This window comes from Papio anubis, chromosome 12, assembly GCF_008728515.1.
Source record: "Papio anubis isolate 15944 chromosome 12, Panubis1.0, whole genome shotgun sequence".
NCBI classification, from domain to species: Eukaryota; Metazoa; Chordata; class Mammalia; order Primates; family Cercopithecidae; genus Papio; species Papio anubis.
Window position 1 is genome coordinate 75,999,202 of NC_044987.1, and position 25,109 is coordinate 76,024,310.

Consider the following 25,109-nt stretch of genomic DNA (forward strand, 5'->3'; position numbering starts at 1 on the left):
AGGAGATGGAGCAACATGGGTGAATAGAAGACTCCACTGGCCAGGTGTGATGACTCATGCCTTTTAGGAGGCCAGGGCAGGAGGAGCACTTGAGCCTAAGAGTTCAAGACAAGCCTGGGCAACATAGCAACACCCCATCTCTAAAAATAAAACAAAACAAAAACAAACAAACAAACAAAGGAAGCCTCTACTCTTCATCCTCCCCACAGGAACACCAAATTGAACAACTATCTACATGCAAAAAAGCACATTCATAAGAACCAAAAATCAGGTAAGCAATCACAGTACCTAATTTTAACTTCATATCACTGAAAAAGTCACTGAAGAGAGTGGAAAAGACAGTCTTGAATTGTCGATGCCACCCCTACCCCATCCCCTGGCACAGGCCACATGGAATGGAGAAAGAATCTGTACACTTCGGGGAGACATCACAGTGATTGGGGGACTTAGCATTGGAACTCAGAGCTGCCCTGTCACAGCAGAAAGCAACACCAGGCAGATCTCAGCTGGTGCCTGTGGAGGGAGTATTTAGACCAGAACTAGCCAGAAGGGAATTACCCATCCCAGCAATCAGAATCTGAATTCTGGTAAGCCTTACCACCACAGGCTAATGTCCTCTAGGGTCCTAAATAAATTTGAAAGGCAGTCTAGGCCACAAGGACTATTATTCCTGGGCACGTGCTGGTGCTGTACTGGACTCGGAGCCAGTGGACTTGGGGGGCACATGACCTAGTGAACTACCAGCAGGGAAGCCAAGGGAGTGCTTGTACCACCCCTGTCTCAACCACAGGCAGTGCAGCCCAAAACTCCAGGAAAGACTCCTTCCTTCTGCTTGAGGAAAAGAGAGCAAAGGGTAAAGAGTACTTTGTCTTGCAACTTGGATACTAGCTCAGTCACAGTAGGATAGGGCACCAGACAGAGTCCTGAAGCCCCTATTCCAGGTCCTGGCTCTTGGATGATATTTCTAGACACACCCTGGGCCAGAAGGGAACCTGATACCTTGAAGGTAAGGACCCAGTCTTGGCAGGATTCATCATCTGCTGACTAAAGAGCCCTTGGGCCTGAATAATCAGCAGGGGTAACCAGACAGTATTTATCATGGGCCTTGGGTAAAACTGGGAGACTTGCTGGCTTCAAATGTGACACAGCAAATTCTCAGCTTTGGTGAATATGGGAAGAGACTCTTTCTGCTTGAGAAAAGGAGAAAGAAGGCTAAAGGGGACTTTGTCTTGCAGCTTGATACCAGTGGGGTAGAGCACCAAGCAGGCTCTTAAGGTCCCCAATTCCCAGCCTTTGTTCTTCAGTGGTATTTCTGGACCTGCTCAGGGCCAGAAGGGAGCCCACTGACCTAAAGAGAGAGTCCCAGGCCTGGTAGCATTCACCACAAGCTGACCGAAAAGACCTTGGGCCTTGAATGAACATTTGTGGTAGCAAGGCAGTATGTGCCACGGGGCAGAGGTGCCACAGGGGAAAACGCCTCTGCTTGTAGAAAGTAGAGAAAACAGTGAGAAGGACTTTATCATGTGGTTTTGGTGCCAGCTTAGCCATAGCAGTATACAGCACCAGGTAGATTCCTAAGGTTTCTGACTTCAGGCCGTGGATCCTGGACAGCATCTCTAGACCTGCCCAGGACTGGGGGGATCTTGTTACCATGAAGGGAAGGACACAAGCCTGGCTGGGTTCACCTCCTGCTTATGACAGAGGCCTAGGGCATTCAGTAAACATAGACAATAGGCAGGCAGTGGTTGCTGCAGGCCTTGGATGAGACCCAGGGCTGTGCTAGCTTTAGATTTGACCCACTGCCGTCGCAGTGGTGGTGGCCATAGGGGTGCTCGTGTGACCCCTGCCCCAAATCCAGGCAGCTCATCACAGAGAGATTGTTTGGGAGAAAGTAAGGAAAAAGAACAAGTGTCTCTGCCTGGTAATCCAGGGAATTCTTCTGGATCTTATCTAAGACCACCAAGCTGGCACATCTATGAGTCTACAAGAGCCACAGTATTACTTGGCTGAGCATTACTGCTACCTAATGCAGACACAGACCAAAAACTGAGATCACAGCACCCAAGTCCCTTCAAATACCTGCAAATCCTCCCCACAACGGACAGATACAAACAAGCCCAGACTGCAAAGACTACAATGAATACCTAACTCTTCAGTGCCCAGATAGCAACAAACATCCACAAGCATCAACACTATCCAGGAAAACATGATCAAAAACAAGACTTCACCAAACAAACTAAATAAGGCACCAATGGCAAATCCTGAAAAGAGAAAGATATGTGACCCTTGAGAAAGAAAATTCAAGATAGCTATTTGAGGAAACTCAATAAAATTCAATGTATCACAGAGAAGAAATTCAGAATCCTATCAGGTAAATTTAACAAACAGATTGAAATAATTTAAAAGAATCAAATGGAAATTCTGGAGTTGAAAAATGCAACTGACATGCTGAAGAATGCATCAGAGTCTCTTAACAGCAGAAGTGATCAAGGAGAAGAAGGAATTAGTGAGCTTGAAGACAGGCTATTTGAAAATAGAGAGTCAGCTGGGTGTGATGACTCATGCCTATAATTCCAGCTCTTTGGAAGGCCAACGCAGGCAGATCACTTGAGATCAGGGGTTTGAAACCAGCCTGGCCAATATGTCAAAACCCTATCTCTACTAAAAATACAAAAATTAGCCAGGCATGGTGGCGGGTGCCTGTAGTCCCAACTACTCAGGAGGCTGGGGGAGGAGAATCACTTGAACCTGGGAACACAGGTTGCAGTGAACCGAGATCATGCCACTGCACTCCAATCTGGATGACAGAGTGGGACATCATCTCAAAAGAAAAGAAAATATAGAGTCAAAGGAGACAAAAGATAAAAAATAAGAATGCCTATAAGATCTAGAAAATAGTCGTAAAAGGGCAAATCTAAGAAATATTGGCCTTAAAGAGAAAGTGGAGGGAGAAATAGAGATAGAAAGTTTATTCAAAATATAGTAACACCTGGGCATGGTGACTCATGCCTATAATCCTAGCACATTGGGAAGCCAAGTCCAGAAGTTCAAGACTAGCTTGGATAATATGGAAAAACCCCATCTCTACCAAAAAAAATAAAAATAAAAAATTAGCCAGGCATAGTAGTGCACACCTGTCCCAGCTGAGTAGTCCCAGCTACTCATGAGGCTGAAGTAGAAGGATGGTTTGATCCCAAAAGATGAAGGTTGCAGTGAACCAAGATCACACCACTGCTTTCCAGCCTGGGCAACAGCCAGACCCTGTCTCAATAAGAAAACAAAACAAAGCAGGATAATAACAGGGAAATTCTCAAACCTAGAAAAATGTATCAATATTGAGATACAAAAAGGTTATAGAACACCAAGCAGATATAACCCAAAGAAGACAAATAAGCAAACTCCCTCAGATCAAGGATGAAGGTTAAAAATAGAGTCCTAAAATCAACAAGAGAAAAGAAACAAGTAATATACAAAGGAGCTCCAATATGTCTAGCAGCAGACTTTTCAGTGGAAATCTTACAAACCAGGAGAGAGTGGCATGAATTATTTCAAGTGCTGAAGGAAAAAAAAAAACACACACACACACACACACACACACATTTTTATCCTAGAATAGTATATCCAGTCAAAATATCCTTCAAACATGGAGAAATAAAGACTTTCCCAGACAAACAAAAGGTGAGGTATTTCATCAATATAAGACCTATCCTACAAAAAATGCTAAGGGGACTTCTTCAATCTGAAAGAAAAGGATGTTAATGAACAAGAAGAAATCATCTTAAGATACAAAACTCACTGGTAATAGTAAGTACATAGAAAAATGCAGATATAACACTGTAAATGTGATGCATTAACTACACAAATCTTCAGTAGAAAGACTAAAAGATGAACCCACCAAAAGTAATAACTACAACAAATTTTCAAAAAATAGATAGTATAATAAAATATAAATAGAAACAACAAAAGGTTAAAAAGCAGGGGGATGAAGTTAAAGTGTAATGTGTTTATTCATTTTCTCTTTGCTTGTTTGCTTGCTTGCTTGTTTATGCAATCAGTGTCAAGTTATCAGTTTAAAATAATAAGTTATAAGATAGTATTTGCAAGCCTCGTGGTAATATCAAAAAACATACAACAGACCAGCGTAGTGGCTCACGTCTGTAATCCCAGCACTTTGGAAGGTCAAGGCAGTGAATCACTTGAGGTCAGGAGTTCAAGACCAGCCAGACCAACATGGGGAAACCCTATCTCCACTAAAAAATAAAAAATTAGCCAGCATGGAAGTGCAACCTGTAGTCCCAACTACTCCAGAGGCTGAGGCAGGAGAATGCTTCAACACGGAAGGCAGAGGCTGCAGTGAGCAAAGATCATGCCACTGCACTCCAGCCTAGATGACACAGGGAGACTCCATCAAAAAAAAAAATGCACAAAAAATAAAAAGCAAGAAATTAAAATTATCGTCTGAGAAAATCACCTTCACTAAAAGGACAGCAGAAAGAAAGGACAGAAGGAAGAGAAGACCATAAACCAACCAGAAAACAAATAACAAAATATCAGGAATAAGTCCTTACTTATCAATAATAATACTGAATGTACATAGACTAAACTTTCCAATCAAAGACACAGAACAGATGAATGGATTAAACAAACAAGACCCAACAATCTGTTGCCTACAGTAAACACACTTCACCTATAAAAACACACACAGACTGAAAATTAAAAAATGGAAAAAGTCATTCCATGCCAATAGAAACCAAAAAGTGCAAGAGTAGCTACACTTAGACAAAACAGATTTCAAGACAAAAAGTATAAAAAGAAACAAAGAATGCCTGCAATCCCAGCACTTTGGGAGGCCAAGGCGGACAGATCACAAGATCAGGAGATCGAGACCATCCTGGCTAACACAGTGAAACCCTGTCTACACTAAAACAATACAAAAAAATTAGCCGGGCGTGGTGGTGGGTGCCTGTAGTCCCAGCTACTCGGCAGGCTGGAGCAGGAGAATGGTGTGAACCTGCGAGGCGGAGCTTGCAGTGAGCTGAGATTGCAGCACTGTACTCCAGCCTGAGTGACGGAGTAAGACTCTGCGAAAGAAAGAAAGAAAGAAAGAAAGAAAGAAAGAAAGAAAGAAAGAAAGAGAAAAGAAAGAAAGAAAGAAAGAAAGAAAAGAAAGAAAGAAAGAAAGAAAGGAAGGAAGGAAGGAAGGAAGGAAGGAAGGAAGAAGGAAGGAAGAAGGAAGGAAGGAAGGAAGGAAGGAAGGAAGGAAGGAAGGAAGGAAGGAAGGAGGGAAGAGAGAGAGAGAAAGAAAGAAAGAAAAGAAAAGAGGTCATTATATGATAAAGGGGTCAACAAGCAAGGATATAACAATTATAAATATATATGCACCAAACACTGGAGCACCCAACTATACAAAGCAAATATTACTAGCACTAAGAAGAGAAATAGATCCGAATACAATATTAGCTGGAGCCTTTAACACCGCACTTTCAGCACTGAACAAATTATTCAGACACAAAATAAACAAAGAAACACTGGACTTAATCTGCACTATCGAACAAATGGACCAAATAGATATTTACAGAACATTTCATCTAATGTTCTAATTTCATCTCATTCTCCTCAGCACATGGATCATTCTCAAGGATAGACCATATGTTAGGCCACAAAACAAGTCTTTAAAAATTGAAAAACAATTGAAGTTATATCAAGTATCTTCTCTGACCATAATGGAATAAAAGGAAATCAATAACAAGAGGAATCTTGGAAACAATAAAAGTACATGGACATTATCCAACATGCTCCTGAATGACAGGGGGTCAATGAAGAAATTAAAAAGAAAATTAAAACTTTTCAAAGCAAGGCAGGACAGCAGCCCATCCTAGAGCAACATGGAGCCAAGGGAACCTCCCCGACCCAGGGAAATGGTACTGAAAAATCCAAGACAACTAGGCACTGGAGCAGAACCCCAGCACACTGCAGCAGCCCTACAGAAAAGTGGCCAGAGTGTTACATGGGTGCCTATTCCCATACCTGCTCACTGGGCAGGTCCTCCAGGCCCTGGGCCTTCAGCCATCCCCTGCTGGGGCTATTGAGCCAGTGGCATCTCTGCAATTCCCTGGACAGAACTCCCAGTGGGAGGGGTGGGTTGCCATCTTTGCTTTCTTACAGCCCTTGCCCTTGCTGTCTCCAGGCTTGGGAGAGTCTGTGGAAATCAGGTACTCATCCCAACCCCCAGCACAGAGCAACCACCTCACAGAAAAGTGGCCACTGTTCTCCAAGCAGATCCCAGTCCTCACTTCTCCTTACTTAGCAGAGCCACACAATCTGGAACTCTGACACAACCACCCTGCCCCGACCTGATCACCACAATCAGAGATAACACAGCACTTCTCTGAGGAGAAAATCCTAGAATCAACCTACAACTGCTCTGCCACTACAGTTGCAGTCATACAACCTAACAACCATCAAACTAGGAAGGAAAAAAGGGCTGAGTCATTATGTTGGCACCCCCAGCATACCACAGCTACCACAGGGCGAGGAGTCCAGCACCCTTCCCTGGGAATCTCTACCCCCGCCCTTCACCAGGCAAGGCCCCCAACTCATGGACACAAAACAGCTGCCACACCCATGGCTAAGCATACCTAGTCGTAGTGCCTGGAGTTTCCCTGGGGAGAGGATCCCAGAAGCATAAAACAGCCCCTCTGCCACTGACACAGTAACAGTTCTATCCCTGATGCCCTTCGTCTGGGGAAGAAAGAAACAGATTGAGGGCTACACCCAAGCTTACAGAGCACCATACACAACATACGCAGAAGAGACCAATCTCTCCTCCCTGCGAGCCTTCAACCCCCTCCTCCCCAATAAGCAGACCCCCAAGCTCATACCAGCAGTACAGCCACCCCACCCCACTGGCTGAACACCCCCAGTAACAGTGACTTCATGTTTCTTGGAGGTGGAACCCCCAAGGGCAACTGAAATCCTCTCTGCCACTGCCTCTGCAGTGAAACTGCCCTTGCTACACTTGGGCTTAATGAAGGAGCAAAGACTCTAAGTACTTTATTCACACCTCCAACAAACTGCAGTTAGTCCAAGGAGAGGAGGCCAATCTATCTACCACAGGTCACACCCACACCCCCTGCTTGTCACCAGACAGGGAACCCCCAACTTGTGCCCACAGCACAGACTTCATACTGCACTGTTTGCAGAGCAATTGCTGACCTGCATTTCTCTGGGTGAAGCCCTCAGAAGACAAGCAAAAGACCCTTGGCCACAACCACTACTGAGGTCCCTTCCTCTGCTGCCTCCAAGATGGGGAAGAAACATAAACCCTGAGATCATGCCAGAGCTGCAGTGGGCAGCCCAGGTGTGCAAAGCCATGAACCACAGCCATCACTCAATGGGAAGAGAAGCCCCCATCACTCCATGAGAGGGATCATGGTTGCAACTGTGAGGAAATATAGGAAAGTCACACAACTGAGCAAGAGCCCACCAACTGACCAATACATCTAAGTGTCACCTACTAAATCACACACCAAAGCTTCAACACCAAAAGGACCTGACTAACATACCCCACTATGAAACAAAAGACAAAAAGTAAGCTACAAATAAAGACCCTGCACAAAGCCTCAGCCCTGTGAAAATATCCAGAAAAGAAGTCTATTGACTATACCCAATCTGCAAGAAATAGCCACATGCAGAGATGAGAAAGAACCAAGACAATAATTCTGGTAACTCAAGAGTTACACATAAGAGTGTCATATGACCTCCAAATGACCACACCAGTTCTCCAACAAGAGTTCTTAACCAGGCTGAGCTGGCTGAAATGGCAGAAATAGAATTCAGAATATGGATAGGAATGAAGATCATTGAGATTCAGGAGACTTGCAAAACCCAATCCAAGAAAACTAAGAATCTCAATAAGGTGATACAGGAGTTGAAGGATGAAATAGCCAGTATAAGAAAGAACCTAAAAGATCTGACAGTGCTGAAAAACACAATACAATTATTCCACAATACAATCATAAGTATTAACAGCAGAATAGACCAAACTGAGGAAAGAATCTCAGAAATGGAAGACTGGCTCTCTGAAATAGGACAGGCAGAAAACAATAAAGAAAAGAAAATGAAAAAAAAAAATGAACAGAAGCCCCAAGAAATACGGAATCACGTAAAGAGACCAAATCTACTAATCATTGGCATCCCTGGAAGGGAGGAGGAGAAAACAAACAACTTGGAAAACGTATTTCAGGATATCATCCATGAAAACTCCCCCAACCTGGCTAAAGAGGCCAACAGTCAGATACAGGAAATACAGAGAACTCCTGAAAGATTCTACACAAGAATATCATCCTCGAGACACAAAGTCATCAGATTTTCCAAGGTTGAAATGAAAGAAAGAATATTAAGGCAGCTAAAGAGAAAGGGCAGGTCACCTACAAAGGGAATACCCTCAAGATAACACCAGATGTTTCAGCTGAAACCCTATGAGCCAGAAGAGATTGGGGGCCTACAGTCAATATTCTTAAAGAAAAAATCTTCGACCAAGAATTTTATATCCAGCCAAACTAAGCTTCCTAAGTGAAGGAAAAATAAGATCCTTTTCAGATAAGCAAATGTTGAGGGAGTTTGTTACCATCAGACCGGCCTTACAAGAGATCTTGAAAAGAGCACTAAACATAGAAAGGAAAGAATGTTACCACCTGATACAAAAACACACTTAAATACACAGAGCAGTGACACTATAAAGCAACCACACAAACAAGCTGGCATGATAACCAGCTAACAACACAATGACAGGATGAAATCCACACATATCAATACTAACCTAAAATGCAAATTGGCTAAATGCCCCATTTACAAGGTCCAGAGTGGAAAGCTGGATAAAAACACAAAACTGTATTAGTCCATTTTCATGTTGCTGATAAAGACACACCTGAGACTGGGCAATTTACAAAACAAACAGGTTTAATTGGACTCACAGTTCCACGTGGCAGGGGAGGCCTCACAATCATGATGGAAGGCAAGGAGGAGCAAGTAATATCTTACATGGATGGCAGTAGGCAAAAAGAGATGCTATGCAAGGGAACTCCAGTTTTTAAAACCGTCATAGCTCATGAGACTATAATTCACTATCAGCACAGGAAATACTCGCCCCCATAATTCAACCACCTCCTACCAGGTTCCTCCCATGACACGTGGGAATCATGAGAGTTACAATTCAAGATGAGATTTGGGTGGGATAATAGCCAAACAATATCAAAGACCCAGTGGTTGCTGCTGCTGCCTTCAAGAGACCCATCTCAAATGTAATGACACTCACAGGCTCAAAGCTCAAAATAAAGGGATGGAGGAAAACCTATAAAGCAAATGGAAATCAGAAAAAAGCAGGGGTTGCAATCCTAATTTCAAACAGAATAGATTTTAAACCAACAAAGATCAAAAAAGACAAAGAAGGGAATCAAAGATCAAAAAAGACAAAGAAGGGAATTACATAATGATAAAAGATTCAATTCAACAAGAAGATCTAACTATCCTAAATATATACACAGCAGGCGGAGGTTGCAGTTAGCTGAAATCATGCCACTGCACTCCAGCCTGAGCAACAGAGCAAGTCTCTGCCTCAAAAAAAAAAAAAAAAAAAAAAAGGAATACAGTGAAAGTGAAAGCAGTACTAAGATGGAAGTTTATAGCTATAAGCACCTACATTTTAAAAAGAGAAAAACTTCAAATAACCTAACAATGTGTCTTAAAGAATTAGAAAAGCAAGAGAAAACCAAACCCAAAATTAGCAGAATAATAAAGATCAAAGTAGAAATAAATGAAATTGAAATGAAGAAAAGAATACAAAAGAACCATGAAACAAAAAGTTGTCTTTTAGAAAATATAAACAAAATTGACAAATCTTCAGCCAGACTAAGAAAAAAAGAGAAAAGACCCAAGTAAATGAAATCGGAGATGAAAAAAGAGACACTACTACTGATACCACAGAAAATCAAAGGATAATTAGAGGCTACTATGAGCAATTATATGTATGCCAATCAATTGAAATACCAAAAGAAAGAAAGAAATTCCTAGACACATAAAACCTATCAAGATTGAGCCATGAAGAAATCTCAAACACACTAATAACAAGTAATGGGCTCAAAGCCATAATAAAGTATTCAAGTAAAGGTAAGTCCAGAACCTGATGGCTTTACTGCTGAATTTTACCAAACATTTAAAGAAGAACTAATATCAATCCAACTCAAACTATTCTAAAAAAAAAAAAAAAAAGGAGAGGAAGGAGGAAATACTTCCAAACTCATTATATGAGGCCAGTATCACCCTGATACCAAAAACAGACAAAGATGTATCAAAAAAAGAAAACCACAGTCCAAGATCCCTGATGAACACTGATGCAAGAATCCTCAACAAAATACTAGCAAACCAAATTCAACAACACATTAAAAATATCATTCATCATGATCAAGTGGAATTTACCTCGAGGATGCAAGGATCTCTCAACATACTCAAATCAACCAATGTAACACATCATATCAACAGAATGAAGGACAAAAACCATATGATTATTTCAAGTAATGCTGAAAAAGCATTTGATAAAATTCAACATCCCTTCAGGCTGAAATCTTTCAAAAAACTGGGTACAGTAGGAACATACCTCAACATAATAAAACTCATATTTGCAAAACCCACAGCTAATATCATACTGAATGGGGAAAAACTGAAGGCCTTTTATCTTTAATCTGAAACATGACAAGGATGCCCACTTTCACCATGGTAATTCAACATAGTACTGAAGTCCTAGCTAGAGCAATCAGACAAGAGAAGGAAATAAAGAGCAGCCAAGGCCAGGCATGGTAGCTCACACATGTAATCCCAGCACTTTGGGAAGCCAAGGAAGGCAGATCACCTGAGGTCAGGAGTTCAAGACCAGCCTGGCCAACATAAACCCCGTGTCTACTAAAAATACAAAAATTAGCCAGGTGTGGTAGTACACCCCTGTAGTCCTGGCTACTCAGGAGGCTGAGGCAGGAGAATTGCTTGAACATGGGAAGCAGAGGAAGGTTGCAGTGAGTTGAGATCATGCCACTGCACTCCAGCCTGGGTGACAGGGTGAGACTCTGTCTCAATAAATAAATAAATAAATAAATAGCATTCAAACTGGAAACGACTAAGTCAAATTATCCTTGTCTGCTGATGATATGATCTTATATTTTAAAAACCTGAAGTCTCCACAAAAAAACTACTAGAATTGATCAACAAATTCAGTAAAGTGGCAAGATACAAAATCAACATACAAAAATCAGTAGCATTTCTATATACCAACAGTGAACAATCTGAAAAAGAAACAAAAAATATAATCCCATTTACAATAACCACAAATAAAGTTCAATACCTAGGAATTATTGTAGCTGTCTGCAACATTGAACTCCTTGGCTCAAATGATCCTCCTGCTTCAGCCTCCCATGTAGCTGGGACTACAGGCACATGCCACAACATCCAGCTATTTTTTAAATTATATTTAGGGATGAGATCTCATTATGTTGCCCAGGCTGATCTCAAACTCCCAGCCTCAAGTGATCCTCCCACCTCAGCCTCCTGAGTAGCTAAAAATACAGTCATGGGCCACCACATCCAGCCATAGATATATAATTATTGGTTTATGCTATTATCTTTTAAAACTTTAGAAAAAAAAAAAAGAAGACTTACAAATGAAAAATAGGTAGCACTTTGATAAGTGATTTTTTTATGTCTTTGTCTGGGTTCAACTTATTGTCTAATGTCCCTTCATTTCAGCTTGAAGAAGTCCCTTTGTCATATTTTGTAGGTAAGGTCTACTAGAGATAAACTCAGTTTTTGTCTGTCTGAGAATGTCTTAAATTTTCCTTCATATTGGAAAGACAGTTTGGCCAGATACAAAATTCTTTGTGGATTATTTCATTACTTTGAAGACATCATCCCATTGCTCTCTGACTTCCATGATTTCTGATGAAAAATTAGCTGTTAACTTATTGAGGCTCTCTACACGTAAGTCACTTCACTCTTGCTATTTTTAAGATTATTTTTGGCTGTTAATAGTTTAATTATAACTTATCTTCATGTGGCTCTCTGTTAACTTATCTTACATGGAGTTTGTTGAGCTTCTTTGATGTATAGCTTTATGCCTTTTGTCAAATTTCGAAAGTTTTAAACCATTATTTCCTTAAGCATTCTTTCTGTCCCTTTCTCTCCTCTCTTCTGGGACTCCAACTATGCAAAACAGTCCCACAGGTTTCTGAGGCTCTGCTCATTTTTATTCATTCTTTTTTTTTTTTCCTGATCTTCAGCATAATCTCAATTGACCTATTTTCAGTTTCATGGGTTCTTTCTTTTGTCTGCTCAAATCTGATTTGAACACTTCTTGTGAATTTCTCATTTCAGTTATTATGCTTTTCAACACCATAATTTCTATTTGGTTCCTTTTTATAATTTCTACATCTTTGTTGATATTCACCATTTGGTGAGACATCAGTCTCATGGTTTCCTTATTTGCAAATTGTTTCCTTTAGCTATTTGAGAATATTTAAAATACTTGATATAAAATCTTTGTCTAGTGAGTCCAATATCTGAGCTTCCTCAGGAACAGTTTCTATAAATTTCTTTTTCTCTTGTCCATGAGCCATATGTTCTCGTTTCTTTATACTTGTTGAATATCAGATACTTTGACAACTATAATGTGAAATCTCTGGAAATCATAATCTTCCACCTTCTCTGGGGTTTTTTGCTGCTTCTTGTTGTAGTTGTTTTGTTTATTTAGTGACTTTTCTAAACAAATTTGTAAAGTCTGTATTCTTTGTCACATGTAGCTACTGAATTCTGTCCCATGAACTTTGTGGTCATCTAATAGTTCGACAGAGATTTCCTTAAATGCCTAGAATCAACCCAAATCAAACAGCAACAACAACAACAAAAAAAACCTCCCAGTCTTTGTAAAAGGGCTTCGTATATGTTGAGCATGCCTTCAACACACAGTTTACAACTTCCTTAGTCCTCAATTCCTGCTTACACAGAGCCTAAAAGTCACTCCAAGAAGAAAACTTGGGGTCTTTCTCGGGTTTTGTTTTTTTTTTTTTTTTTTTAGTATGTACTCAGTCCTGGGCATGCAGTTGGCCTTCTAGATTACCAGGAATATGTAGGTACTTTTCAAAGCTTGTATCTCTTTCCCCAGCCTTTCCTCCTGAGCTTTTTGGTTACTCTACGCTTAGATATTTTGGGGAAATATCTCAAAGAGATATTTTGAAGAGATATTTTGGGGAAAAATATCTTTTTCCCCAGCCTTTCCTCCTGAGCTTTTTGGTTACTCTACTGCTTCCCCCAACTATTATGCCTCTCCCCATGTGGCAGCAATAAAAACATTTGCTTTTAAATGTTTACAAACTATATACCTCCAGGGTAGCCATCTCATCTGTGAGAAAGCTCTGAGTTAAACAAACTAATGGCAAGCCTTTTATGTAATACTTCATGGAAGCACCAGACAGGTCAAAGCCACAGTTCTTTGGGAATAAGGTCCATGCTGCTCCCACTTGTACTACGTACCTGTAGTTGGAATGTGAGCTGTCTTTAAAACCACCACCAAGATGGGAAATGAGGAAAACCTGAGTAAGTTAAAGTGTTACAAAGTTATTTTACAGAGATTCAGGGTTTTATTTAATTATTATTAAATATTTCCCTGGTTGCTGTAAGCTTTTGAATTGTTTCAAGTTTTAAAAATCTCGATCTTCAAATTTTTTGCCAGTTTTTCTGGAGGGATGGACTTTGGGACTTCTCTACTCCACCATTTTTGTTTATATTACTCAGCATTAACTGATTATATAATGTTAAAACAATTTTACATTCCTCAGAGGAAAGTCCACTTGGTCATGATGAATTATCCTTTCTACATATTTGGATTGAATTTGTTACACTTTTCTAAATTTTAAATTTGTTTTTGTAAGGAGTATTGATCTGTGAGTTTGAGTTTCTTTCTCATAATGTTGTTGTATGGTTTTGGTGTCAGAGTAATTCTAGCCTCATCTATTCCCATCATAAATTTTCTGGAAGAGTTTGTGTCTGATTAGTATTATTTCTCCTTTAAATGTTTGGTAGAATTTGCCAGTGAAGCTATCTGGCACTGGAATTTTCTTTGAGAAGATTTTGACTTACAAAACCAATTGCATTAATGAATATATAGATACTACGGTTATTCATTTATTCTTAAGTAAGCTCTGGTAGTGTGTCTTTTAAGAAATTGATTTCAGTCACGTGTCGCCAGAGCTGCACCGCGAGTCTCTCCTTGCGGCGCTACACTATAGCAGAGTACGAGTCTGAGGCGGAGGGAGTCATGGCAGGACAAGCGTTTAGAAAGTTTCTTCCACTCTTTGACCGAGTGTTGGTTGAAAGGAGTGCTGCTGAAACTGTAACCAAAGGAGGCATTATGCTTCCAGAAAAATCTCAAGGAAAAGTATTGCAAGCAACAGTAGTCGCTGTTGGATCGGGTTCTAAAGGAAAGGGTGGAGAGATTCAACCGGTTAGCGTGAAAGTTGGAGATAAAGTTCTTCTGCCAGAGTATGGAGGCACCAAAGTAGTTCTAGATGACAAGGATTATTTCCTATTTAGAGATGGTGACATTCTTGGAAAGTACCTAGACTGAAATAAATCACTATTGAAATGGCATCAACATGAAGCTGCCCATTCCACTGAAGTTCTGAAATCTTTCATCATGTAAATAATTTCCATAGTTCTCTTTTATAATAAACTAATGACATCCAGTGTCTCCAAAAAAAACTGGTAGTGTGTCTTTTAAGAAATTGATTTCAATTTCATCTAAGCTATTCAACCCATAGGCATAAAGTTCTTCTATTATCCTTTCAGTATCTGTAGAATATTCATGTGTTTCTTTTATCTTTTTTCCTTATCACTCTGACTAGATGTTTAGCAACATTATCAATCTCAAAGAACCAATTTTGATTTCACTGATTTTTTCTTACTGTTTTTGTGTTCTCTATTTCATTAACATTCAGTTTCATCTTTATTGTTTCTTTCCATATGGTTAGTTTGGGTTTAGTTTGCTTGTCTTTCTCTACTTCTTAATGTGTAGCTGAGATGATGGATTTGAGACTTTTCTTGTTCTCTAATACAGGCTTTCAGTCATATAAACTTCCCTATAGGGACTAATTGAACAACATTCCTCAAGTTTTAATATGTTTTCATTGTCTTTCCATTTAAATTGACCTTCTAATCTCTTTTTAAAATCTATTTATTTAGAAGTATGTTATTTAGCTTTCAAATTGTGTTAGGCTATTCTTGCATTGCCATAAAGAAATATCTGAAACTGGTACTGCTTCAAGATGGCTGAATAGGAGCAGCTCCAGTCTGCAACTCCCAGCGAGATCAACACAGAAGATGGGTGATTTCTGCATTTCCAACTGAGGTACCTGGTTCATCTCATTGAGACTGGTTGGACAGTGGGTACAGCCCACGGATGGCAAGCTGAAGCAGGGCAGGGCGTTGCCTCACCCAGGAAGTGCAAGAGGTCAGGGAATTTCCCTTTCCTAGCCAAGGGAAGCCGCGACAAACTGTACCTGGAGGAACAATACACTTCTGCCCAAATACTGAGCTTTTCCCACAGTCTTAGCAACCAGCAAACCACGAGATCCCCTCCTATGCCTGGCTTGGTGGGCCCCACGTCCACAGAGCCTTGCTCACTGCTAGCACAGCAGTCTGAGACCGATCTGCAATGCTGCAGATTGGTGGGGGGAGGGGCGTCTGCCATTGCTGAGGCTTCAGTAGGCAGTTTTATGCTCACAAAGCAGCCAGTAAGCTCGAACTGGGCAGAGACCACCAGAGCTCAGCAAGGTCTACTGCCTCTCTAGATTCCACCTGTGTGGGAAGGGCATAGCTGAACAAAAGGCAGACAGCCTCTTCAGACTTAAACGCCCCTGTATGACTGCTCTGAAGAGAGCAGTGCTTCCCCCAGCATTGCATTCGAGCTCTGAGAATGGACAGAGTGCCTCTTCAAGTGGGTCCCTGACCCCTGTGTAGCCTGACTGGGAGACATCTCCCAGTAGGGGCCAACAGACACCTCATACAGGCAGGTGCCCCTCTGGGACGAAGCTTCCAGAGAAAGGATCAAGCAGCAATATTTGCAGTTCTGCAGCCTCTGCTGGTGATACCCAGACAAACAGGGTCTGGAGTAGACCTCCAGTAAATTCCAACAGACCTTCAGCTGATGGGCCTGACTGTTAGAAGGAAAATTAACAAACAGAAAGGAATAGCACCAACATCAACAAAATGACATCCACACCAAAACCCCATCTGTAGGGCACCAACATCAAAGACCAAAGGTAGATAAACCTACAAAGATGGGGAGAAACCAGAGCAGAAAAGCTGAAAATTCCAAAAACCAGACTGCCTCTTCTCTTCCAAAGGACTGCAGCTCTTCACCAGCAAGGGAACAAAACTGGATGGAAAATGAGTTTGACGAGTTGACAGAAGTAGGCTTCAGAAGGTTGGTAATAACAAACTTCTGTGAGCTAAAGGAGCATGTTCTAACCCATCACAAGGAAGCTAAAAACCTTGAAAAAAGGTTAGACAAATGGCTAACTCAAACAGTATAGAGAAGACCTTAAATGACCTGATGGAGCTGAAAAACCAAAGCACAAGAACTTCATGATGCATGCACAAGTTTCAATTGTTTTTCGAAATTCAAATTTCAATTTCAATTTGATCAAGTGGAAGAAAGGATATCAGTGATTGAAGATCAAATTAATGAAATAAAGTGAGAAGACAAAATTAGAGGAAAAAAAAGAATGAAAACAAATGAACAAACCCTCCAAGAAATATGGGACTATGTGAAAAGACCAAATCTATGTTTGATTGGTGTAACTGAAAGTGATGGGGAGAATGAAATCAAGTTAGAAAACACTTTTCAGGATATCATCCAGGAGAACTTCCCCAACCTAGCAAGGCAGGCCAACATCCAAATTCAGGAAATACAGAGAACACCACAAAGATACTCCTCAAGAAGAGCAACTCCAAGACACATAATTTTTTCAGATTCACCATGGTTGAAATGAAGGAAAAAATGTTAAGGGCAGCCAGAGAGAAAGGTTGGGATACCCACAAAGGGAAGCCCATCAAACTAACAGCAGATCTCTCTGCAGAAATCCTACAAGCAAAAAGAGAGTGGGGGCCAATATTCAACATTCTAAAAGAAAAGAATTTTCCACCCAGAAATTCATATCCAGCCAAACTAAGCTTCATAAGTGAAGGAGAAATAAAATCCTCTACAGACAAGCAAATGCAGAGAGATTCTGTAACCACCAGGACAGCCTTACAAGAGCTCCTGAAGGAAGCACTAAACATGGAAAGGAAAAACTAGTCCCAGCCACTATGAAAAGATGCCAAATTGTAAAGATTATAGACACTATGAAGGAACTGCATCAACTAACGGGCAAAATAACCAGCTAACATCATAATGACAGGATCAAATTCACATATAGCAATATTACCCTTAAATGTAAATGAGCTAAATGCCCCAGTTAAAAGACACAGACTGGCAAATTGGATAAAGAGTCAAGATCCACCAGTGTGCTGTATTCAGGAGACCCATCTCACGTGCAGACACACACATAGGCTCAAAATAAAGGGATGGAGGAAGATCTACCGAGCAAATGGAAAGCAAAAAGAAGCAGGGGTTGCAATCCTAGTCTCTGATAAAACAGACTTTAAACCAACAAAGATCAAAAGAGACAAAGAAGGCCATTACAGAATGGTAAAGGGATCAATTCAACAAGAAGAGCTAACTATCCTAAATATATATGCACCCAATACAGGAGCATGCAGATTCATAAAGCAAGTCCATAGAGACCTAAAAAGAGATTTAGACTCCCACACAATAATAGTGGGAGACTTGAACACCCCACTGTCAATATTAGATTAACAAGACAGAAAGAAAACAAGGACAGCCAGGACTTGAACTCAGCTCTGGACCAAGCAGACCTAAAAGACATCCACAGAACCCTCCACCCCAAATCAACAGAATATACATTCTTCTTAGCACCACATCACACTTATTCTAAAATTGACCACATAATTGGAAGTAAAACACTCCTCAGCAAGTATAAAAGAACAGTAATCACAACAAACTGCCTCTCAGACCACAGTGCAATAAAATTAGATCTCAGGATTAAGAAACTCACTCAAAACTGCACAATTACATGGAAACTGAACAACATGCTCCTGAATGACTACTGGGTAAATACAAAATGAAGACAGAAGTAAAGATGTTCTTTGAAACCAATGAGAACAAAGACATAACATACCAGAATCTCTGGGACACATTTAAAGCACTGTGTAGAGGGAAATTTATAGCACTAAATGCCCACAAGAGAAAGGAGGAAAGATCTAAAATCGATACCCTAACATCACAATTAAAAGAACTAGAGAAGCAAGAGCAAAAACATTCAAAAGCTAGCAGAAGGCAAGAAATAACGAAGACCAGAGCAGAACTGAAGGAGATAGAGACACAAAAAGAACCCTTCAAAAAATCAATGAATCCAGGAGCTGATTTTTTAAAAGACCAACAAAATAGATAGACCACTAGCAAGACTAATAAAGAAGAAAAGAGAGAAGAATCAAATAGACACAATAAAAAATGATAAAGGGGATATCACTACTGATTCCACAGAAATACAAACTACCACCAGTGAATGCTATAAACACCTCTATGCAAATAAACTAGAAAATCTAGAAGAAATGCATAAATTCCTGGACACATACACCTTCCCAAGACTAAACCAGGAAGAAGTTGAATCTCTGAATAGACCAATAACAGGTTCTGAAATTGAGGCAATAATTAATAGCCTACTAACAAAAACAAGTCCAGGACCAGTCAGATTCACAACCAAATTCTCCCTGAGGTACAAAGAGGAGCTGGTACCATTCCTTCAGAAACTATTCCAATCAATAGAAAAAGAGGGAATCCTCCCTAACTCATTTTATGAGGTCAGCATCATGCCGATAACAAAGCTGCCAGAGACGCAACAAAAAAGAGAATTTTAGGCCAATATCCCTGATAAACATTGGTGTGAATATCCTCAATAAAATACTGGCAAGAGAATGGCATGAACCCAGGAGGCAGAACTTGCAGTGAGCCAAGATTCCACCACTGCACTCCAGCCTGGGCGACCAAGCAAGACTCTATCTCAAAAAATATGTAAATAAAAATAAATACTGGCAAACCAAATCCAGCAGCACATGAAAAAGCTTATTCACCACGATCAAGTCGACTTCATACCTGGGATGCAAGGCTGATTCAACATATGCAAATCAATAAACATAATCCATCACATAAACAGACCAATGACAAAAACCACATGATTATCTCAATAGATGCAGAAGAAGACTTCAACAAAATTCAACAGCCCTTCATGCTAAAAATTATCAATAAACTAGGTACTGATGGAATGTATCTCAAAATAATAAGAGCTATTTATGACAAACCCACAGCCAATACCATACTGGAAGCAAAAACTGGAAGCATTCCCTTTGAAACCCAGCACAAAACAAGGATGCCCTCTCTCACCACTCCTATTCAGCATAGTGTTGGAAGTTCTGGCTAGGGCATTCAGGCAAGAGAAAGAAATAAAGAGTATTCAATTAGGAAAAGAGGAAGTCAAATTGTCCCTGTTTGCAGATGACATGATTGTATATTTAGAAAACCCCATTGTCTCAGCCCAAAATCTCCTTAAGCTGATAAGCAACTTCAGAAAAGTCTCAGGATACAAAATCAATGTGCAAAAATCACGAGCATTCCTATACACCAATAACAGACAAACAGAGAGCCAAACCATGAGTGAATTCCCATTCACAATTATTACAAAGAGAATAAAATACCTAGGAATCCAGCTTACAAGGGATGTGAAGGACCTCTTCAAGGAGAACTACAAACCACTGCTCAACAAAATGAAAGAGGACATAAACAAATGGAAGAACATTCCATGCTCATGAACAGGAAAAATCAATATCGTGAAAATGGCCATACTGCCCAAGATAATTTATAGATTCAATGCTATCCCCAACAAGCTACCACTGACTTTCTTCACAGAATTGGAAAAAACTATTTTAACATTCATATGGAACCAAAAAAGAGCCCACATACTCAAGACAATCCTAAGCAAAAAGGACAATGCTGGAGGCATCACGCTACTTGACTTCAAACTACACTACAGGGCTACAGTAACCAAAACAGCATGCTGGTGGTACCAAAACAGATATACAGACCAATAGAACAGAACAGAGGCCTCAGAAATAACACCACACATCTACAACCATCTGATCTTTGGCAAACCTGACAAAAACAAGCAATGGGAAAAGGATGCCCTATTTAATAAATGGTGCTGGGAAAATTGGCTAGCCATAAGTAGAAAGCTGAAACTGGATCCTTTCCTTACTCCTTATACGAAAATTAATTCAAAATGGATTAGAGACTTAAATGTTAGACCTAATACCATAAAAACCTTAGAAGAAAACCTAGGTAATACCATTCAGGACATAGGCATGGGCAAGGGCTTCATGTCTAAAACACCAAAAGCAACGGCAACAAAAGCCAAAATTGACAAATGGGATCTAATTAAACTAAAGAGCTTCTGTACAGCAAAAGACACTACCATCAGAGCGAACAGGCAACCTACAGAATGGGAGAAAAGTTTTGCAATCTACTCATCAGACAAAGGGCTAATATCCAGAACCTACAAAGAACTCAAACAAATTTACAAGAAAAAAACAAACAACCCCATCAAAAAGTTGGCAAAGGATATGAACAGACATTTCTCAAAAGAAGACATTCATGCAGCCAACAGACACATGAAAAAATGCTCATCATCACTGGCCATCAGAGAAATGCAAATCAAAACCACAATGAGATACCATCTCACATCAGTTAGAATGGCAATCATTAAAAAGTCAGGAAACAACAGGTGCTGGAGAGGATGTGGAGAAATAGGAACACTTTTACACTGTTGGTGGGATTGTAAACTAGTTCAACCATTATGGAAAACAGTATGGCGATTCCTCAAGGATCTAGAACTAGAAGTACCATATGACCCAGCCATCCCATTACTGGGTATATACCCAAAGGATTATAAATCATGCTGCTATAAAGACACATGCACACATATGTTTATTGCGGCACTATTCACAATAGCAAAGACTTGGAAGCAACCCAAATGTCCATCAGTGACAGACTGGATTAAGAAAATGTGGCGCATATACACCATGGAATACTATGCAGCCATAAAAAAGGATGAGTTTGTGTCCTTTGTAGGGACATGGATGCAGCTGGAAACCATCATTCTCAGCAAACTAATGCAAGAACAGAAAACCAAACACCACATGTTCTCACTCATAGGTGGGAACTGAACAATGAGATCACTTGGACTTGGGAAGGGGAACATCGCACACCGGGGCCTATCATGGGGAGGGGGGAGCGGGGAGGGATTGCATTGGGAGTTATACCTGATGTAAATGACGAATTGATGGGTGCAGCACACCAACATGGCACAAGTATACATATGTAACAAACCTGCATGTTATGCACATGTACCCTAGAACTTAAAGTATAATTAAAAATAAAAATAAAAAAAATAAAATAAAATAAAATAAAAAGAAAGGCCTTTCCCTTCGGGAAAAAAAAAAAGAAAAGAAATATCTGAAACTGTGTAATTTCTAATGAAAAGCGGTTTACTTGTCTCATAGTTCTGCAGGCTGCACAGAAATCATGGTGCCAGCATCTGCTCATCTTCTGGGGAGGCCTCAAGAGCTTTTACTTATGGCAGGTAAAGCGGTACCAGACATCTCACATGGCGAGAATGGGGGCAAGAGGTGGGTAAGGTGCCACACACTTTTAAACAACCAGATCTAATGAGTACTCAATCACTACCATGAGGACAGCACCAAGCCATGAGGGATCTGCCCCCATGACCCAAACACATCCCACCAGGCCCCACCTTCAACTTTGGGGATTACAATTCAACATGGGATTTGGTGGTGACATACATTCAAACTATATCATTGCATTCCTAGCCTCTCAAAGCTCATGTTCTTCTCACACTGCAAAAAAAAAAAAATTTTTTAATTAAAAAAAAATACAATCATGTATTTTTTCCCATCAATCCCCCAAAGTGTTAACTCTCCAGCATTAATTCAAAAGTTCCAAGTCCCAAGTCCAAATCCAAAGCCTCATCTAAGACAAAGCAAGTACTTTCTAATGATGAGCCTGTAAACCAAAATACAAGCTATTTACTACTAAGATACAATGGGAATATTGGCACAGAGTAAACATTTCTGTTCCAAAAGGAAGAAACTGGCCAAAAGAAATGGGTTACAGGCCCCATTAAAGTTTGAAAAAACCAGCAGAGCATTCGTTAAACCTTAAAACTCCAAAATAATTTCCTCTGACTCCATGTCCCACATCCCTGGCACACTAGTGCAAGAGGTGGGCTCCCAAGGTCTTGGACAGCTCCACCCCTGTGGCTTTGCAGGATGCAGCCCCCACAGCTGCTCTCATGGACTAGAGCTAAGTGCCTATGGCTTTTCTGGGGAAAAGGTGCAAGCTGTCAGTGCATCTGTCATTCTTGGGTCTGTAGAATAGTGGCCTCCTTCTCACAACTCCACTAGGCAATGCCCCAGTAGGGACTCTGTGTTGGGATTCCAATCCCACATTTCTCCTCTGTACTGTTGTACCCTGCAGTAGGTTTCTGCCTGGGCACCTAGGCTTTCTCATACATTCTCTGAAATATTGGTGGAGGCTGCCAAGCCTTCGCTCTTGCACTCTGTGTGCTGGCAAGCTTAACACCATGTGAAAACCATCAAGACCTAGAGCTTGCATTCTCCAAGGTGGCAGGTCGAGCTGCATCTGGGCCCCTTTGGGGCCCAGCTAGAGCTGCAGCAGCCAAGATGTGGAAGGTTGTGTCCCAAGGCTGCACAGGGCAGTGGGGTCATGTGCCTGGCGCATAAAAGCATTCTTGCCTTCTAGACCTCTGGGTCTGTGATGGAAGGGGTTGCCACAAAGGTCTCTGAAATGCCTTCAAGGCCTTTTCCCAGTTGTCTTGGCTATTAGCACATAGTTCCCTTTTAGTTATGCAAATATCTCTAGCAAATGGTTAAATCCCTCTTCCCAAAAAACTTTTTCTTTCTTTGTGACATGGCTAGGCTGCAAATATTCCAAATCTTTACGCTTGGCTTCCCTTTTAAATATAAATTCCACCTTTAAGTCATTTCTTTGCTCCTGTATCTGAAAGTAGGCCACATCTTGAACATACTGCTTAGAAATTTCTTCTGCCAGATACCCCTATGTCATTACTCTCAAGCTCAAACTTCCACAGATCTCTAGGGCATGGACACAATACACAATACAGCAAAGTTCTTTGATAAGGTATATCAAGAGTGAACTTTGCTCCAGTTCCTAACAAGTTCCTCATTTCAATCTGAGACCTCAGCAGCCTGGCCTTCACTGTCCATATCATTATCAGCATTTTGGTCATAACAATTTACTGGTCTCTAAGAAGTTATAAACTTTCCCTCATTTTCCTGTCTTCTGTCCCTCAAAACTCTTCCAATCTCTGCTCATTACCAAATTCCAGAGTTGCTTCCACATTTTCAGGTAGCTTTATAGCAAAGTCTCACTCCTCAGTATCAATTTTCTGTGTTAGGCTATTATTGCATTGCTATAAAGAAATATCTGAGAATTGGTGGCAGGCACCTGTAATCTCAACTACTTGGGAGGCTGAGGCAGGAGAATCGCTTGAACCCAGAAGGCAGAGGTTGCAGTGAGTCAAGATTACACCAGGGCACTCCCGCCTGGGTGACAGAGTGAAACTCTGTCCACCCAAAAAATTAGCCAGGTGTGGGGGCACATGCCTGTAATCCCAGCTACTTGGGAGGCTGAGGCACAAGAATCACTTGAACCTGTGAGGCAGAGGTTGCAGTGAGCCAAGATCATGCTACTGCACTCCAGCCTGGGCAACAGAACAAGACTCTGTGTCAAAAAAAAAAAAAAAGAAATACTTGAGACTGAGTAATTTATTAAGAAAAGAGGTTTACTTGGCTCACATTTCTGCAGGCTGTACAGGAAAAATGGTGCTAGCATCTGCTCAGCTTCTAGGGAGGCCTCAGGGAGCTTTTACTCATGGCAGAAGGTGAAGCAAGAGCAGGCATCTCACATGGTGAGAACAGGAGCAAGAGAGAGAGTGGGTGGAATGAAGTGCCACACACTTTAAACAACCAGATCTATGAGAACTCATTCACTACCATGAGGATGGCATCAAACCATCAAGGATCTGCCCCCATGACCAAACACCTCCCTAACTAATTTCTGCATCTGTAGTAGAGACAGGGTTTCAGCATGTTGGCCAGGCTGTTCTCAAACTGCTGACCTCAGGTGATCCACCCGCCTCGGGCTCCCAAAGTACTGGGACTGCAGGTGTGTGCCACCAAGCCCAGCCTGAATCTTTAGCTTTTATGTGCATAAAAACGCCTTTATCTTACCTTGATTTTCGAAGAATATTTTTGCTGGCAATAGATTTATAGGTTGACAGTTGTATTCCCACCCTGCTTTATTTATTTATACTTTTTTAGAGTCCAGTTCTTGCTTTGTTGCCCAAGATGGTCTCAAACTCGTGTCCTCAAGTGATCCTCCCACCTCAGCCTCCTAAAGTGCTGGTATAACAGGCATGAGCTATCACACCCAGCCCCTACAGTGCTTTAAAGTTATTGTGCCACTATCTTTTCATTTGCATTACTTCCAATGTGAAATTATTATTTTTATCTTTGTTTCTCTATAAATAATGTCTCTTTTCCTCATTATTTAAGTTTTCCCCTTTATCACTGGCTTTAATACTTTTTTTGATACAGGATCTCACTCTGTCATCCAGGCTGGAGTGCAAGTGGCATGATCTTGGCTCATTGCAGCCTCGAACTCCCAAACTCAAACAATGCTCCCACCTCAGCCTCCCGAGTAGCTGGGAACACAGGTGCACACCACCATGCCTGGCTAATTTTGTTTATTTTTTGTAGAGATGAGGTCTCACTATGTT

General features: G+C 40.8%; 2 protein-coding genes across 5 annotated transcripts in view; one reads left to right on the forward strand and one right to left on the reverse strand.

Annotated features, from left to right (window-relative positions):
• Positions 1-25,109, reverse strand: part of SOX6 (SRY-box transcription factor 6) — a 766,932-nt gene that overhangs the window by 692,638 nt on the left and 49,185 nt on the right. The window lies entirely within an intron of this gene.
• On the forward strand, positions 14,277-14,799 carry LOC101015537 (10 kDa heat shock protein, mitochondrial). The gene has a single exon (XM_003910176.4). The coding sequence runs from the start codon at positions 14,357-14,359 to the stop codon at positions 14,663-14,665; it is 309 nt and encodes a 102-aa protein (XP_003910225.1). The 5' UTR covers positions 14,277-14,356; the 3' UTR covers positions 14,666-14,799.